The sequence below is a fragment of the Miniopterus schreibersii genome, assembly GCF_964146895.1.
Source record: "Miniopterus schreibersii genome assembly, chromosome: X".
NCBI lineage: Eukaryota > Metazoa > Chordata > Mammalia > Chiroptera > Miniopteridae > Miniopterus > Miniopterus schreibersii.
In genome coordinates this window covers 87,229,868-87,249,623 of record NC_138104.1, presented here as the reverse complement: position 1 = coordinate 87,249,623, position 19,756 = coordinate 87,229,868, and the positions used below count along the sequence as shown (strand labels likewise).

The 19,756-nt window shown below is 38.4% G+C and overlaps 1 protein-coding gene across 3 annotated transcripts in view; it reads right to left on the bottom strand.

Annotated features, from left to right (window-relative positions):
- DMD (dystrophin) overlaps nucleotides 1-19,756 on the bottom strand; it is a gene marked incomplete at its 3' end in the record, with an annotated part of 1,946,774 nt that overhangs the window by 1,308,767 nt on the left and 618,251 nt on the right. For all 3 annotated transcript variants that reach the window (XM_081125527.1, XM_081125528.1, XM_081125524.1), the window contains exons 10-12: nucleotides 14,495-14,683; nucleotides 13,576-13,757; nucleotides 1,684-1,834 (exon numbers count right to left, since the gene is read on the bottom strand). In XM_081125527.1, the coding sequence (XP_080981653.1) occupies nucleotides 1,684-1,834; nucleotides 13,576-13,757; nucleotides 14,495-14,683 (522 nt within the window). The remainder of the gene's footprint in view (nucleotides 1-1,683; nucleotides 1,835-13,575; nucleotides 13,758-14,494; nucleotides 14,684-19,756) is intronic.

Genomic DNA, 19,756 nt, shown 5'->3' with positions numbered 1-19,756 from the left:
GTCAGGGCACATGCCCGGGATGCGGGCTCGATCCCCAGTGGGGGGCGCACAGGAGGCAGCCGATCAATGACTCTCTCATCATTGATGTTTCTGTCTCTCTCTCTCCCTCTCCTTTCTTCTCTCTGAAATCAATAAAGATTAAAAAAAAAAGGGGGGGTCCATTTCAAGATCTAGCACTGAATCTAACTGCTTTATCAGATGTTCAATTAAAATCTATGTGATAGGTTAACCTCTCCTAGTCACATCTTTTAATGAAGATTAAAATACAGTTGATGCTTTCCTTCCTAGTGGAGTAGTGGATGGGGAATGCCATAGCTATAGCTCTCCTTAAACAGCTTGATCTTAAAACTTCTGTGGCCAATATACAGGTTTGAGGGCCATATTAGCAAGGGCCAGTCTCATGTGCCATTGAAACTGAAAACTCATTAAACAAGAAAGAACTTAGAAAGAAGGGCATCTTTTATCTACACAGAAGAACTGTGAAGCTAGTTCTGACAACACTATAAAAGGAGAGAATGAAGTTGGGTGAGATGTAGATTTAGGAGGTTTGAGTTGGGACAGCAGATATTTCCTTTAAAAACCATAAATCTAGCCCCGCCGGGCGTGGCTCAGCAGTTGAGCATCGACCTAGGATCCAGAAGATCAGGGTTTGATTCCCGGTCAGGGCTCATACCCAGGTTGCGGGCTCGATCCCCAGTGGGGGCATGCAGGAAGCGGCCGATCAATGATTCTCTTATCATTGATGTTTCTATCTCTCCCTCTCCCTCTCCTTTCCTCTCTCTGAAATCAATAAAGATATATTTTTAAAAAACACACACACACCAAAAAAACACCCATAAATCTAAGAACCACAGATCATGAGTAAAGTCAGATAAAATCCAGGATGCCCAGTAAACTATAAATTTTAAAAGAATGAGTAATTTGAAACATACTGAACTAGAAAAATCTTAGTTGTTTATCTGAAATTCAAATTTAACTACACTTCTTATATTTTTATTTGCTAAACCTGGAAACCCAAATTCTGGGCCAATCATGAAGGTTCTTCTGTATGTGTGTATCCTGATGAACTGGCAAGGTCCAGAGCTCATTTTATGATTATTATAAAAATGAAGCTCCCTCAAAATTTCAGATCAGAAATATTCTTATAGAAATCCTAATGAGAGAAACAATAAATTCTTTCTGCCAGGCAGGAAGCATAATTGTAAATGTACAAACAAACTGAAGAAAGATAAGCTGGAAATATTAAAATCAATAGATGTTGTATTTTATAGGAAAGCAATCTTACAATTGTTCATTTTTCATCAAACTTGGCCTGCTCTAAGATATTACAAACTGAAGGTAAAAAAATATTTTTAAAAATCTTGTCTTATTACTTAAATTTGCATTGCAGGTAATCCCTCCAGACACTCTCTTCTAGGAAATCAAAATTGTAATACACAATTTTGTTCTCTTCTGGGAATATGTTTGAATTTTCTACTCAAATATGAAAAACCTATTTATGTTGTATTTGAAAAATAAACATTTCAAAAAATATTAGGCAAGAATGATTTTAAAACTCTTCTTGATTGGAGTTTTAATTCTTTCCTATCTGTAAACCACAATGTGTGTACATCCATGTGTAGCTGATACACTTACACACAGTTAGTTTTCCAGTAGAAAGGAAAAAGCATAACATATACTAACCTTATGTTGTTGTACTTGGCGTTTTAGGTCCTCAAGATCAGGTCCAAGAGGCTCTTTCTCCATTTTCCTTGTTCTCTCTTCTGTTTTTGTTAGCCAGTCATTTAATTCTTTCAGTTGCTGATTCTGGAGATCCATTAGAACTTTATGTAAACTGAAAATTTGAAAGATGTCTATTATTACCTCTATCATAGCAAACTTACTATTATTAAATCTATAACTAGGTAAAAGGGTTGACATTTATAATTTATGGTATGTTCACATTGTTTGGCATTGGTTGAACATTAAGAAGGTAAGTAGAATCCACAATCTCTGATGTTGTTTTGGCCAACAGAATATGACAATGCACCAGCTGCACGTGTGGGCTGTAAGAGAGCAGGCAGCACTTGGACACTCTCCCTGAACCCAGCTGCCATGCCGCGAGGAAGGCCAGGCTAGACTACTGAATGGCGAGGCCGTGCTGACAGGGGCTCTGGAAGGTGAACTGCTGTCTTAGAAGTTGAGCTTCCTGCTGAGTGCGGCCTAATGAGTGACCCCTGCCATATCAAAGCACAGAACCACCACCCTGGTGAACCCTGCCCGCATTCCTGGTCTACAGAATTAAAATGTAATCATAAATTATGTGTTCAGCAACTAAGTTTGGGAATCATATGTAGAAATAGATAAGTTAAAGATGTACACAATAGTGGGCTGGGTAATGGATTTAAAGTCCCAAGTCTTGGGTTCACAGCCTGGCTACGTGTCCTAGAACCAAGTTTTTACACCTCCTCTATTAGAATTCAGTATCAGGGACATGGGATAAGATCTTTCCTATCAATCACACTACTTCATGGTGAGGATGAAAATTAACACTGAGGTTATTTCATCCACTAAATCCACACAAATTTGAGACTCAAATGAGAAGTGTTAGTACCTATTTCAAGTGTTTGTACCTATTTCTGTATGAAGGCATATTTAAAGCATTTTGGGAAACCACAGTATACTGAACACTGATCTTATAATACTGATAAGGAGGACACATAAAGCCAGTTTCCAATTGTGGTTTTACTAACCAAGACTTCGACTGGAATGTCATGATGGAGAGACACACGCCTAGACTTTGGATGTCACCAGAAAGCTTTATTTTGAAGCCGGTAAGAGTCCCTTGGAGAAAGGGCCTAGTACCTGGCTTATTCACATGGCTCTGGCAGTCTTTCCAGATAAGGAACCAAGGTTGCCTTCCAGGGAGATGGCAAGAACCTCACGATATTCTGGGGACCTCGAACTTGAGGAATCCACCCAAATCTATAGGTACTGTAGGCAAAGTCTGATGGCAACTATGTGGCTTGGCTTCTTTGCCCTGAAGGCTAATTAAAGCTCAACCTGGAGCTTATGAGACTCCAGCAAAGAAGATTTTTAAAAGCCTATATAATCAATTACTATTCTTATTGTGTTTATGCAAATAATTAGGCCAAATTGAAACTGACTTAATGCAGTAGTCTTGATTTGGTTATCTTTGATAATAATGAGGGTGATCTTAGGGGGAAAACTGTGTTTCAACAGAATGTATAATACACAGTTATGGATATTAGACTCTAATTCAGTTCACTGTCTTCACAATTTTATTTTTCACCTACAAACTGAATTGGATCCTGATTTTTCTAATTTTCTTCTATACTAAAATTTCATTTTTTCCCCATTCTTTGACTTATAATTATTGAGAACTACTGGTGCAGTATAAGCCATACAGAATTTACCTGAGAACCAAATGACATCACCAGAGATCTTTAAACTGCAAAGAGGATCTATCAAATTGTCACTGCTTCATTTCATTTCAGCAGAAGCCTTGCATCTGGAAGTCTCCTCAACTGACAACCTTACACACTCAAAAACTAGTTTATAATTTGCTGTGTTCATTAACCTTTGGGGGGGGTTTTCTGTTCTCATAGACACACACCTTATTTACCTAACTGCTTGCATACACAATATAGGTCTCACTCCGGAAGCCCATCTGCATCACCACCTCCTGAAGTGAGACAACAATTTGGCTGAACTGACTTATTTTCAGGACTACATCCTAAATGAGTCAATGAAATATGAAGCAATCTACCAACTTCACTTCTAGAATGTCAACTTTATTATTTAAAAGGTGGGACTGAAGGGACCAAGGTTCTGCCACCTTGAAACTGCTTCTTTCCTGCCCAAGACATTCAGGTGGAAAGAAGATGCTTCAGAAGGAAGATCTTAGAATGTTCCCCTCAGCCTAATTTGAATTAAGTATAGTAAACAAAAGGGCTTCAGGCAGGTGACACACTTTCGTGCAGGGAAGCGGCTCCACCAACTTAATCTGGGACACTGGAAAGTGGGTCCCTCCCTCGATCACCTTGTTCTCACCTTTCCTCAGACCTTCAGTTACTACAATTCCCCTCATTTTTAGGCCATGCCTTTTTAACCTTCTTGCCCAATTTGTCACCTCTAGGATATATCAATTCCATATCAAGACGATGATACTTCATAGATTCCAGCCCATCCCTACCTTGGAAGAATCAGCTAACAGCCTCTCTGTTCCGCTCAAATCCCATTCCCTTGTCTCCCTTAGATCAGGCAGGGAGAGACTTCCATGCCCTACACAGGCAGGGACCATGACCCTTGTCAGCAGGAAGCTGTTACTGAAGGCAGACCATCCTCCCCCATCATCCATAAAAGGTTTCAGGAATGGAAGTCTCTGAGGGGGAATGAGACAGGCTACTAAGCCAGGACAAGCAGAATAGGGAAACTGAGGCAGACAGTTAAATGGCCAAGCAGTTTACAGCCATCTAGTAAATCACAAAATCCTATCTTCTGTAACCTAGGACACTTAAGAGAAAATGGTTTATACTTGTCCCCGACCAGAGGGTAAATAGCTTAAATCACCTTACTCAGGGAGATAGGTAACAGGAATCCAATTAGTGCCATTTGTGCCAACCACACCCAAGGACAGATGATGTTAAGGGAATAAATCTCATTATGGCACATCAGCAAAAAACTGATGAATATTCTATTAAGATCCTGCCCTAAGACCTCCCCTAAACTCCCACCCTTTAAAAACCCTCAAATGAAGGTCCCAGCACACACTCTCCCACCGGGGAGCAGGCCTGCACCTTTCCCTTCCTCTCTTCTTCCCCCATAAGCACGCATCTCCTAAACCCTAAGGGATCCCGCGAGGCTCGCAACCATGGGAGCAGTGGGCAGCAGCAGTTCATCCCAGGCTAACACCCTGAGCCTGTCCCCAAAGCCCCCTTTTCTCTGCCTCCCCAGTGAGCCAAAGCAGCCCGGCCCGGGCTCCTTTCCCCACCTAGGCCCTCTCCTGTTGCTTCTTCTATTCAACGCCCTTCCTTGTTTCACTGTCCCCAGCCTTAACAAACGTCCTCTAAAAATAAAAAAGTAAAAGTTTTTCCCCCTAAAATGAATGCGTCCCGTCCATCTTCCTCTCTACAGCATCACCACTCCCACCAACTGGTACACTGACATCTTGGGCCAGGGAAGAAACCAAAGACAACGGTCATGTACATTTTTCAGAAGTTCCCCCTGATTCTGAGAGTTAGCATTATATTACACCCTGGAACCTGGTCTTGGAAGCCACTATTTTTCGTCTACAACCTCATAATGAACACTTTAGAAAGAACTGACCTGCAAAGTTCCTCTTCCAACAACTAGAAATTAAAGGCAATTTTCAACCCCCCCTCAAAATTAAATGTCTATTAATATTTATCTATCCACTGACTGGAACATGAGAAATATTGCTGTGCTTAAAAAAGGATTCTGCGAAACAAATATATGCCATTGTTTTCAAAACCCTGATTTATTTTATCCCTCCATCCATGCAGCTCAACAACAATTATTGATATTCTTCAACTATCTAAAGCAAGATGGAAGTTCAAAATGCAAACAAAGCCATTTGAATTTTGAAAGCATAAATTCAAAATAGTAACAGTAACATAATAAAGGAGCCGCATGGCTAGATGCAAAACCTTCTTGTGGCAAATACATTATGGTAACCCTCAATTCCATCTTCCTGATTAAATACTTACAAAGCAGATGAAGAAACTCGCAGAGGTCGTCGCAAACCAAGGACGACTGTTAAATACAGTGACTGGAAGACTGTTTAAATTATCTCTAGTATGAATGGGGACTGTTGACATCCTGAGATCACATTCATTTATGTGGCAATAAAAGCTCACTCTTAACTTCAATAATTATGTCACTATAGAACGCCTGGCACATACTAGACTCACGGTATTTCTTGAATAAATAAGTGGTATCACTTATCTATCAATATCAATCAAACACAGGAAGACAGTACAAAAATGCAACTACTTTCCCAATCTGAAATATCAGAATTAAGATTATAAAAATGTCAGCTTCCATTAAATGTACTCCTGTTGAGCCAGCCTATTAAGTTAATTTGAATCACTTTTTAGTCATAAATCAGAATGTCATCATTTTACCCCTTGTCAGATTGGCCACATTGTTTCTCAAACGTGGAAGTAGCATTCTTTGGCACCTTTCCTGACTCAGGACCTTCCTATTTGCTTTCCTTTGCCACAGCTATCTGAATGGCTGCTGCCTCCCTTTATTTAGGGCTCTCCTTCACAGAGGCCTTCGCTAACCAACCACATACACATAATTACACATACGTTTCTAAATTTATTCCCTGACTTTTTCTCTTTTTCATCATTTAATGTCATCTGATATGATATACATCTTTTAACTGTCTCCGCCCAACTAAGAATGCACGCTCAGTTAGAGGAATTTAGTCTGTTCACTGATATTTTCCTGGTATTTAAAAAAGTGCTGGGAATATAGTAGATAGGAACTGTTAGATGGATGAATGAATTATTAAACTTAATTTTCTCATTACCATTATTTATATTTGTGAAAAGGCATGGTTCCAAAAAATGCTACTTTCTACTCTCATTTCTATGAATTCTAGAGATTTGGCTTTTCTGTTTATAATTTAAGCTATAAGAGTCACATATTTTATATTATTGGAACAAGGAGTGCCGACACACAAACTGTACATTTACAGAAAAAAACTGTCATGGCCAACCATATCCACTTGAACCTGATCAAATTACTGTATGTTAATAACCATTGCTTATTAGGTCAATAGTTAGTCAGTACTCTCATACTGTCTATTATATATACTTGCCTGAGAATCTTGCTACTCCACTAATCACCCATGGGAAATGATATCAACATTTGAGGACTGACTGAGACATCAGCAGCACCATTTTTGAAGCTTCTAAGAAAGCAGTTAAAATGTTTGGCCCAGCCCGGCAGGCATGGCTCAGTGGGTGAGCATGGACCTAGGATCGAGGAGATCACTGTTCGATCCCGGGTCAGGGCATAGGCCCGGGTTGCGGGCTCCACCCCAGTCGGGGGCGTGCAGGAGGCAGCCGATCAGTGACTCTCTCATCATTGATGTTTCTATCTCTCTCTCCCTCTCCCTCTCCCTTCCTCTCTCTGAGATCAATAAAGAAAAATTTAAAAAAAATGTTTGGCCCATCTGTGGATAGAAAAATAGCAAAAGAAGATATTTAAAATAGTGCTCTACAAAGGAGCATGGATTTACAATTTTTAATATAATTGTTTCAACTAGATCAGCACTTCTCAAACTTTAATGTACTTTTACCAATCAGCTGGGATCTTGTTAAACTGCAGATTCTGATTCTGTAGATAAGAGTGAGGACCAAGATTGTGCATTTTTAACAAGTTCTCAGGTGATATTGCTGCTGCTGGTCCTTGAACCACTCTGATCTACAAGGAATTCTCATTTAACATTATTGGAAGAAATAAAAAAATGAGTTAATGACACTATAATATAAAATCAAAAGGGTTTGCAATTATGTATTGTTAAAATGTTCATTCCAACAAATTCATCTGAGAGAATGGAACGACCTAAAGATATTAATTCATTTGTCCATCCATTCATTCATATGTTCACATATGCAATGTGTTAGTCCCTTCACCTGGGACAAAACAACCCCCCCATTTGTTCAGCACCTCCTTTGCTCCAATCGTTCTCACATATGTTATCTCATTTCAAGATTGGAACAGACATTTAAAAAAAAAAAAAAAAAAAAAGATGAGTCAGATTCGTTAGACAAATTTTTCTCTCCAAAGTGTTGATGGTGATTCACAATTATCTCCCATGTGATGGCTTGTATTTTCACCCAGATACTATTCATATCTCTCCTCCTGTTGATGGAAACCAGGACATCACTTCAGTTGGCCTGCTCATGACCTGCTTTCATTTTTTTCCCTCGCCATCACAAAGGTTTTAGTTTCCCCCCTGCATGTCCTAACCACAATTATCAGAGAAGGTGACAGGCCTTGCTGTGTTTATCTTTGTAAGTCTTTGCATAAATTTAAGTAAATCACTTTTGCTCTCTGCAGGTGACATTTTTCAATCAAATTAATTAGTCTATTCATAGAGAAGACTATCTTCTGTTGTCCCTATGCCAGTTGTCTTCTTGTACTTCCACAGCTGGAAGTTCTGTCTTTTTTCTTCTCTTTCTCTCACTTCCAACAACCCAAAGGCTATTTTGCAGCACAAAATGAAACAAAACAAAAATCATTTTGCCTACTCATCTTAAGGTTTCGAACTTGAGCGTGACAACACTGTCTTGTTCTAATTATTGTATTTTAATTATGCAATCAGGGGCACTTAGTTCTTTCAATTCAATTTCATAAACACTGTTAAAGATTTGTAATTGACCAATAGCTGCCAAAGTACTTTGCAGCTAGAGATATCTTACAAATTTCTTTATTGTATTAGCTTTCACTTCATCATCAATTCACATCCACGAAGATACCAGAATTGGAGAAGAAAGAAATTAATAAGGAAAGAATCACAGGAAAACAGAATAAAAATGAGGAAGAAAGGAGGGAGAAGTATCTGCATGTTTATCTTATTTATATTCCTTTGCAAACATATTTTAAATGTTTCAATTGAAAAATTATAACTTCAAATGTAACTTCAGTCACCCTGCTCTAGTTCCCTTACCTCCATAGAAAACATCCACAAACATATCCTTTGCAATATATACATATATACACACACACACACACACACACACACACACATATATATGCCAATTAGAACAGGCTGGAGAGAAAAAAAAGAGTAAAAATTATAGATAAGGCAAAATTATGTGGTATAGTTTAAATAACCCATGGCTAGTCATCTTATTTATAATAATGATCATTCTTTACATTTTGTAATAATGTTGTCCTTACAAACTACTCTTTCATGCCCTTTCTCAACGTCCTTTAGAGGTTTGCCAGACTCCCGGAGCTGCTGCGGTTTCCTAAATCAGAAACTGAGGATCACAGAGGGGAAGTGTATTGCCCAAGTTTACATGAATAGGTGTGTGAGAAAGTGGGACCTTATCCTTTGAAAATCAGAGCATCCTTAGTACTAGGTGAAAATGAGAGCATTTTGTTAATCTCTATGTTTTTTAAATTTCTTGATTTGTTTGATAATTGCTGATGGTTTCTGGGCTAAATAGTATTTCCTAGATGCAACCTGTATAAAGGCATAGCTGCATGTATGAGGCAAGCATGTCTATCTCCAAAGCAAAAAGCATCCTATCAAAATGGCAAAAAGGGAACTAAAATAAATACAGTGAGAATGATTTAGAAATTAAATACTGTGCTGAATGCACTCACATATTATCGCAACCACCACCTGGCATAAGACACTAGCATCTCTTACCTGGGCTACTGCACTGTCCTCCCTTCTTCCAGTGGCATTACTGGTATTTTATTTACCTGTCCCTCTCCTACCTAAAACTGTCTGATGGCTTTTCTTTGCACTTATGCTAGAACTCAAAACCCTTTTCTTTCACCCTGATTGACAATGTCATACATGATGAGACCCTGCCCTATATTTCAACTGCATCTCATAACTCAGCTCTCTAACCTTCCCTGCTGCAACTGTCCAGTCACGCTGGCCTTTTGGGTCCTCTAACAACCCAACCGGTCCCTATTTTAAGGTCTTTGCTTTGTTTTATTTATTTTTATTTTTTTAATTTACCTTTATTGTTGGAAGTATTACAAATGTCCCTCTTTTTCCCCCATTGGTCCCTTCCCCCTTGTACTCCTCCCCCCAGGTCTTCACCCCACTACTGTCTGTGTCCATGAGTATGGCATATATGCATATACGTTTTTAGGTTAATCTCTCCCCACCCCCACTTTCCCTCTGAGATCCCTCAGTCTGTTCCATGCTCTATGTCTCTGGATCTATTTTGTTCCTTGGTTTATTTTGTTCATTAGATTCCACATATGAGTGAGTTCATGTGATACTTGTCTTTCTCTGACTGGTTTGTTTTGCTTAGCATAATACTCTCCAGGTCCCACCATGCTGTCCCAAAGGGTAAGAGATCCTTCTTTTTTACAGCTGCATAGGATTCCATGGTATAAATGTCCGAGAAGATGCTTGATGTGATTTCAATTTCCTTGAACTTGCAGAGACTTGTTTTGTGTCCTAACATGTGGTCTGTCTTTACAGTCTTTGCATCGGCTGTGCCCTCTGTCTGAAATGTACTTCTTCCTGACCGGCAAATGGTGGTTCCTTATCACTGAAATTTCAAATGAAATGGTGCCAGCCCAGAAACAACATTTCCTGGATCACAAAGGTTAAAGTAGCCCCTCAAATACTCTTTTTCACATTAGCTCTTAAGCTCTTCAGAAAACTTATTCCTATGTGACATTTTTCTTGTGTTCTTTTTTTATTGGGTGTCAGCCTCTCTAGAGATTCAGATGTGGGACCTTGCCTCTTGTGATCATTACTGGGTGCCCAGGGCCTTGAAATGTATCTGATATCTCAAGGTACTCCATTAATATTTGTTAATATTTGTGTGTGTGTATATAGATATATATCACAAGGAACACATATCAAATATAATTTGTTTATTGTTGGTAAATATGTTGGCAAATAATACTTATAATTGTCAAGTGTAAATATTCATAGATTTTAGTTATAAGCTCATCTGTATTTCCAACCAATTTCTTTTACTTTTGTTATAAAATAGCAAAATTTAAGAGTTCTAGCATGGCTTTGGTTATATTTCACATGACTAGACAAACCTTAATTATCATTCCTCTCATCACTAAGCCTACATTTAGGCAGGGATGATGGCTTCTGACTGGCTCTGTCCACACCCTGTCTTCGGGAGAGAAAGATGAGAGGTGTGCACTAATCCATTTTTGTTTCCCAGCAATTTACTAGGCCTTCCTACTCCAAAGTAATCATGGGTTTGGAAACAACAGGTGCTGCTCCAAATTGAAGCTAATCAACAGGACCATGATAATAAAAACTGAGCTGGTAATTCATTAAAGCATTAAATAAAAACTAGAATTATTAATTTTTAAATACTGACAACGTCCTATTGTCATAATCAGCTTTTTGTTTTCTCCAAAACATCTAACAAAAATCAGGGCCAGCACAGTTTTCATAATGGCTTAGCTCATTTAGAGTTTAATAGATTTTATGCATGAATACACACAAAGTTAGTAAAGGTGGTAATACTTACCATTATTTATAAACTCACAAGAGATTTCTGAATGTGTTTTGCTTAAATAGTACTTTGTGCTTATTTCAACAAATTGTCCAGAAACGGCTATGGGCTACAAGTGATACCATATTCGGGTGTCATTTTTAAAACTCTAGGTTTTACCAAAAGCTCTGTCAGCTAAAAGGCTGCCCTTGTCCTCTTGATAATCATTCTAACAGCTTAAACACAAGCCAAAATCTCCAAATCTTCCCTGAGGACAAACTGTTTTTTGTATGTAAATCCTAGCTGTGTAGTGATATCACTATTTTAGGTTTCCCATCCTCCAACAGGCTGTGGGTGAGGAAATCACACAGCGTGTATATGTACGTGTGTATGTCGTGTGCACTGTCACAATTCATCTTTTCTTGCAACTCAGTCTCTGACTGCAATTAATTAATTGATTAGCATGAATAATTAATGCCACATTGCTAATCCTATTGAGAAAAAGGGGTCAGGAACAATGTGGGTACTTAGCCAGCAGAAGGGGGTGGGAAAATAAACTGCACAGAGAAGACAGTGGCGCCACTGTGGGAAAAGCAGGAAAGGAAAAGGCTGGATTTTAAAGACTTTCAAATGTTGTCTGAGGTTCCTTTAAGTTGCACAGATGGGTGTGTGCAGAAGTTGTAACCTGAAGAATGCTGGCACATCAATGTGTGTCTCTCAAATCGATATTTCTCTCTCTCTCTCTCTCTCTCTCTCCCTCTCTCTCCCTACTTCCCTCCCTTCCACTCTCTCGAAAAATCAATGGACCACAAGAAAGGCGGCTCTATAGCTTATGATTTATGACGATAAATGGGTGGAGTAAATTAGTTTCCCTTGGGTATGGAGGGATGCGGTATAAACTCAATAGTTATAATACGATTATTATAACCCTCACCTCAAGGGTTAGCTGCAACCACCCAAATGATCACAGCCGGGGAAAATGTCAACATACAGAGAATAGTACCTCCTTGTTCAAAATACCAATATTTGTGACAATTCTCTCTTATTTATGCCTTCCTACTCTTTCCAAAGATATGAGCTCAAAAATGTGTATTCCCCACCCTACTGTCACACTATAATTTAGTACCGGAATCACAATCCTCCCAGCATATCTAATGAGTTTCTTTGGTAATGTTTTAAAGCTTTTAATCTTCATAAATAATAACAAAGTAAACTTAAGGTGCTTGGACAATTTCTCTAGCTTAATGTATTCAAATTCACAGTTGGCACTTCATTTCTTTTCATTTAAAAATAAATCTATCTTGTCTTCATAGGTTCTACATGACTACACACACCTAACAATATAAATCAGTGCAATACATCGAGAATGATGGGCTCTACTTGTTACCTTTATAAGAAAAGTACCATATTCAGAAGTGTCTCCAAAATTCTTTTCTGATTAAGTCAATATATATTCTTAAAATACTTCAGAACCATGCAGTACTTGAATAAGGATTTCCAAACATGGAGAGAAACATTTTTCAAGAGGATTTCCATAAGCATATGAGAAACTACTTAATATATGTGAGGGCTTTTCCTTCCGAAGAGAAGTTTCCCGTCAACTGTACCTAACAGGCACAGGCACGCCTCGTTTTACGGCGCTTCGCTTTACTGCGCTTCACAGTTGCAGAGTTTTTTACAAATGAAGACAAGGCCTCAGACCTTCCACCATCAAAAAGATTACAAGGGCCCTGGCCAGTTTTGCTCAGTGGTTAAAGTGTCGGCCCGTGCACCAAAAGGTTGCGGGTTCGATTTTTGGTCAAGGGCACATACCTGGGTTACAGGCTGATCCCTGGCCCCAGTCTGGGGGCGTGCTGGAGGCAACCAATCAACGTCTCTCACATAGATGTTTCTCGCTCTCTCTCTCCCTACTTCCCTCCCTCCCACTCTCCCTAAAAATCAATGGAAAAAACATCATCAGGTGAGGGTTATAAAAGAAAGATTACAAGAGGCTTCATTGCTATACTCACTTTATCGCAGTGGTCTGGAACCAAGCCTGCAATATCTAAGCTATGCCTGAACATGGTTTCCTGTGTATACTTCCAGTCCTTCAATAGTCACATTTTAATTTTTTGAGAAAACTTGGAAAATATTAACTATGAGAACAATTTGGCAACTTTTAAAACATAGTTCTGTAGAAACTAGTCTTTCTATCCAACATCTCCACTTCCATTACAGAAGTGAAAATGGAAAACGAAAATCCAACCAAAATGTCCCCTGAGGAAGAGCTCTGCATGCTGTAGGAACAAACTGAGACTCGACGTAAACAAGAAACTGCATCAAAATAACAGCGACACTCCAAAACGTGCTGTTTTTAGAAATTAAAGACACTTACTTGCTTTGCTTCTCCATGCTAGCTACCCTGAGGCATTCCCATCTTGAATTTAGGAGATTCATTTGTTCTTGTACTTCAGTCTCTTCATCTTCTGATAACTTCCCCGTCCCAATCAGCTGACTTCCCACTTGGAGGACATCACCAACCCGTCCCTGATGGGATGTCAAGTCCATCATGTACCCCTGACAAGGAAAGAGGTTGACAGCAATGATTAATGCTTTAGGTAAATCATTGTGGTTTTGATATTTTTTTCTAAATGTGTAGCCCATTTAAACTATATTCCCAGTAAAAGTATTTTAATTTTTATTCAAGGAAACCCAATATTGTTTTTAATATGATTAATGAAACTAATTAGCTTAGGTCACCTTTTGCAGAAGGAGCCAGTAAGATTGGGGTTTGTGGGCATGTGGCTTATGAAGGAGGAGCTCCAAGAGGAGGCCTGCGAGGGAGCTGCAGAAGCAGAATGAGGACAGGGGAGGAGGGGAGGCCCGTGAGTGTGCCATCCCAGGCAGTGACACCACGCAAGTACTCTGGAGTGTAAGTTTATAGCTCGGTATTGCCTTGACCCAAGAGAAGGGAGCTGGGCTTTCATATTCCTGCACGAGTCATTGCAAAATCAGATCTCAGCACCTTCAAGTGGTGTTCTCCAAGTCAGAACTTCAAATGCTGGCTATTGGAACCCCAAGCACATGAACATCTATTTTTTTTCCATCCCAAAATAAGAACTAAATTACTGAGTAAAGTATATGATTGTCTAACCACTAAGCTGCACACCTGAAACCAATACAAAATAAAACTGAAAGAAAAAACAAAACTAAATTACAAAAACACCAGGATCTTCCGCAGTGATTGAAATAAAGAGATTTGCCATTATGACAAGTCATGTGCTTTGTTTTCATAAATCAATGTGTTGCTTTACCTCATGAGTATGAAATTGTTCTTTCACTTCCTCTACATCACTAGAAATCTCTCCCTGGGCTCGCAATGTGTCCTCGGCTGAAAGAAGCCACGACAGTACTTCTTCTAGAGCTGTTTGGTAACTGTCCAGGCTTACTTCAGTCCCCATCGATGAACTGCCAAATGACTTGTCTTCAGGAGCTTCCAAATGCTGAACAATAAAATAAATTGGGCATTATACAATTAGTATTTTTGCAGACTGTTCCAGTACATTCAATTATAAAACGAGTGAAATATTTAAAATGCTAGAAATGTCCACAGGCATGATCAGAGACATGAACGGCGAACACACACAAGAGCGAGCCTGCATTTTAACAGCCTCACAAATATACACAGAAATTTCCAAATGCTACCCAAAATCCACTTTGAATTAATATCTTACTAAAGTTCTTCTGGATTACTATAAAGAGTAGGGTAGTACATCATTTCTTCGTGTTATATTTGAAAAGCTATGAATTTTCATCCATAGGTAACTTTTCCAGTTCATATTTTAAGGGCTTTACTTATACACGTTTGGCATTATATTTATGCACTTCTGCAATGATATTAAAGGAAACACCTCTTCCCCAAAGCCACAAGGTAATGAAATGTTTCTGAAAATTCACAGAGTAGAAGAATTATCAGTATGAAAATAAGTGAGGGGAGGGGGTAAAATTGAAAAAGAAATGCCTCACTAACACATCTGAAATTGCTAACAGTATAATGACTTCTAGGAATTAAGCCTTTATTTCCAGAGGCCATGGTCTAAATAGCAAGATATTAACTTAGGAGAAGTAAAATATAAAGTATTTGCTTCTGAATTGAATTAGCAGGAAGTTAAGTGAGATTCTCAAGAGTTGTCTTGGAATTTCTACTGGGACCCTAAAGCTGAGAACAAAGGGTACGAAGTACCCATAATTCTAAAGAGAAGATCAAGGCCACCAAAGAAGGAATTGCTAAAAGGTGACCACAAAACTGGCCCCAGAACCCTTAATCCACTACCTAGCTCAAAGGTGTGTAAGCAGCAGCAAGGAGTTGGACAATTTTGGTGAGAAAAGCCCTCTGGAGTGCTATGCATGCCCACACCTCTCCCTACCTCAAGCCAAGTAATGGGGAATTCAAGGGAATTGCCTGTACAGAATAAGGTACTTGCCAGGATAGAATATTGACCTCCAAAGCTAGTTGTATGTTTGCAGAGGTTCAGAAGTGATGGGGCCAGTACTACCAAGTGACAGGAGAGCCCTCTTGGGATACCTATATGTCTGCTGCTTTAACTTCAGGCAATTATCAACGGTAAAAATCTGAGCAAATAAGAAAATGTGCCTGAATGTTTTGTTTGGGTCAAGTGCACTCATGCTAGGTTGCTCGGCTTCCTTGAATTGCCAGTTCTACTCAATGCTGGCCTTACCCCACTGCACTGCCAGCACCAACTTAACTGTGCTCTTCTGATAAATGTGCCAATTCTGAAACTTTAACATTATAAATTTATCTACTATTAAATCCTTTAAGATGGCAAAAGACAGTGGCAGTGTTTGGTGTGACATTTTAATCAAATGATGTGCTCTCTAGAAACACTAGAGAAATACCAAAAATAAGCCATCCTCATAAGTCACCCAACTCTAGTATCCCAAACAGGGCATAAGTGCCCTGAGAGAGTTATTTGCAAAGGCCCGCCCAAGGTCAAGGCAGTTTCTGAAGGTCTTAGGGGTTATAACAAGTTCCATGGTATATATCCCTTCTGCCCATCCCTAAATACTATCAATAAATATATCAAAGAAGCATTAAGAAGAGAAAAGTCACAAAGTGTGGTAAAGGTCAGGGGGGGGAGGGGATGGAAGGGGTCAAAGGGGAAAGAAAGGGGGTATCCGTAATACTTTCAACAATAAAGATAAGTTAAAAAAAAGGAAAGGCCACAAAAAGGCAGCCTGGGAGATATGTGTAGATGGGACCAGCTTCATGGTTGTGCAACCTGAGCAGCTGCAATGGTGTCCAAGTCTCCGAAGGCCCCCATGCTTGTTTAATCTGGTTCTTGACGTGGCCATCTTAAAACTCGTAACAATTTTATCTTTGAACTTGGGTTCTATAAGCAAAGTCCAGTGGGGTAGCAGAGTATGCATACGAGCAGAGGAGATAACTGAAATGTGTGTTTGTCCCATTTGTATATATTTTTTTATGCCCCATGATCACACCCACCAGAGTGTGCATTCCGTGCGACTCAAGGAGTAGAAGGTAAGGGCGTTATACCTGTGACTGAGTGCATGAGGGCACTGACAGCCCCGGGAAGTCATGCTTTCCACTCGAAACACAACTGGCTTCAAAGCCAGAAAGAAGGCAATTCTAAGAAAACACAACAGCCAAGGAACCCTATCATGTACCTGCTCCCTCGGATTTCTTTCCTGTATTAGTCAGCCATTTATGCTGAAACTGATAACATGCAAGGAAAAGGGGAAGGTAGGGCAGCCCAGACTTCCTTTCCTTTCAGTCCTTCCTTAAGCTGAAGGTCAAGGGCACTGGTAGAATGTGCACCGATCAAGAAGTGAAATAACAGCAGCTGACTTTGCTGCACATCGTTTCCACACTAAAACTGAAACACATAATACAAGCTACAAAATACAAACTATCTGATAATAGTGATTCTGCACGAGCTAAATGTCCATGTGTTTGCACTGACAACTGCAACTGCACAATATGACAACGAGCAGTAAAACTCACACTAATACTTTAAATTTTTAATTTTCTTTATGCAGTATCTTAAAGAGCAAATTTAAAATACCATGAAAAGTCAAGAAAGAGAGGATGGAATAAAGAAGACAGCTTTATATCTTAGTGATTTGGACAGCACTTTCCCTCCTGCTTTTTGAACAAGGGGCTCTGTTTCGTATTTCACTGGGCCACACAAATTATGTAGCCAGCCGTGTGTGTAGACGGAAAAAAAGTACAATCCAATCCTGGATATTTTGCCTTCTCTGGGTTACAGGTGAGAGTTGATGGGAGTTTTTTTATGCTCAGTAGGTAGAATGGAGTTGTAAAGCCCAAGTTGCTATGGAGGCAAACAGTCAGTGTTTGAACTTTCAGACCAGAGGTCTTGTCACCCTGGGAAAGTTACTTAGCCCTTTCATAAGCCTTAGTTTCCTCACATTACAGATGTGAGGAAACTAAATATGTGAGGAAACTAAATGGGAACAACAATACTTCCCTAATAAGATTGTGGAAAGAATTAAAGGCGGGTACATAAAGTGTTTGGCAAAATGCCGGACCATGTGTAAGAACCCAAGAAAGTATGTTAAGCTATAATTATTATTAGAATCTCGTGTACTTAAGAACCATTTTGAAGTACAACCTGACCCAAGGTTACCTTCTTAAGTCCCTGTCAAAATTTCAAGAACCAGACAATTATTGTAGGAAAAATAAATGACCCAAAACACTTCTAAGAGCAAACATCAGTTAAATCCAACTGTTCTGAAACTTCACCCTCAACCCAGCTCCTATTTAAAAGTTCTAAAAAATTCATTAACATTCTTGAGTTCAGATAATCTTCTCCAAATGATAAATTGTAAACAACACTATTACTCAAGGGGCACAACACTATATTTCACCATTGTGCAATCTAGATTAAAAAAGTAAATACTTTATGATTTACTGATATTTACAGAGGTTTGAATTTTTGGAGGAAATGTTGAAACGCAAATCTTTATACTCAAGGACCTGGTGTCTAGTACTCATAAATTCTGAATCTAAATGTTTTGTCTGATGATGTTCATAAAACAAAAACTTTGCAAAGATAGCCATATTAAAGTTAAATTCAAACATGAATAAACTCTGTAAAATTATATAAATAATCCAATTAATCATTATTTACATATATAAATTTAACTACAAATACATATAATTATGGTCAAAAGTGTCAACTGGGCTCTGACTAATTCTTTTTGTCTAGACCATTGTTTCTCAAATTGTAAGTCATGATTCATCAATGATTCAAGAAATCATTTTAGTAGGTCATGACCAGGAATATTCTATTTAAAATTAAATAGAGTATGTGACTATGTATAGTGATGGATGGTAACTAGACTTATTGTGGTGATCATTTTGTAGTGTATACCAATAACGAGTCATTATATTATACAACTGAAACTAATATAATATTATATGTTAATTATATTTCAACTTAAAATAACGAAATTATAAAGTCAGGACTCAAATCCATTTAATGACCAGAAGCCTATACTTTTGCCACTACACTTCACTACATCATATCTTGCTGAAGGTAGCTATTATGTCAGAAAAATTTATTGTAAAAAATAAATCAACAATGTACATGTTAAAATAAATAAATAATTAAATTAAGTAGAGTAACCATATTGGTCTGTGTCATGTATATTAAGAATTAATATTTTTATCAATTTCTGTTTCATATATGCATATATGTGTGTATCTATGTATAAATGTATATGTATATATGTTCTGGGTCAAGATCAAAAAAACCTTTTGTACTCCAGTACACAAAATACAAAATGATTCTGGAATTTCAGTGCAGGTAAACTCATGGAAGAAAAAATTTTCCTGAATTCCACATTTGCAAATTTTCAACAATTTAAAAAATCCATCTTTAACAGAGAATTTGGAAACAAAGATATATAGAGAAGCTTATGCTTTCGTTTACAGCTCCCCCCAAAATATCTTCACTGCCATAGTATTTCATATTTCACTGAAGCTTGAAGCTAGTTGATACATATGAACTAGCATCAAAGGAAATTTGACAGGAAACGGAGAAGCTAGTGTCATCAATGGGAACTAATTTTTTTCCTATGCTTTGATCTTGTTTTAATTTCTGTCTTTATCACAGTAGTATATATTTCTCTGCAGTACATTGGTCAAATAATGATTCAGATGAGAAGCACGAAAATGGATGGATAAAACAATCCTGGTTGTTTTCAAAATTAAGAGCACTAAAATGTATTTGACATTATTCACATACTTCAGAGGCTTAATTACGGCCCTTTTGCATGAAGAATTACTAAATATTGTCACCTATGTTCCTGAAGATGTTGCTAATACATAAAGGTGGAAAGATGAGTAGAGAGGGAAAAGTAAAGTAATTAGGGAAGACAAATGAGTATACGTATTAGCCCTTCAATGTCCAGGACAAATGTCTGGAAACTCATTTCTAGTGATAGAAATTGTCATAATAAAATATAGAGCAATACCCTTGACACGACTCCAACGTAAATATGTCCTAAAACCC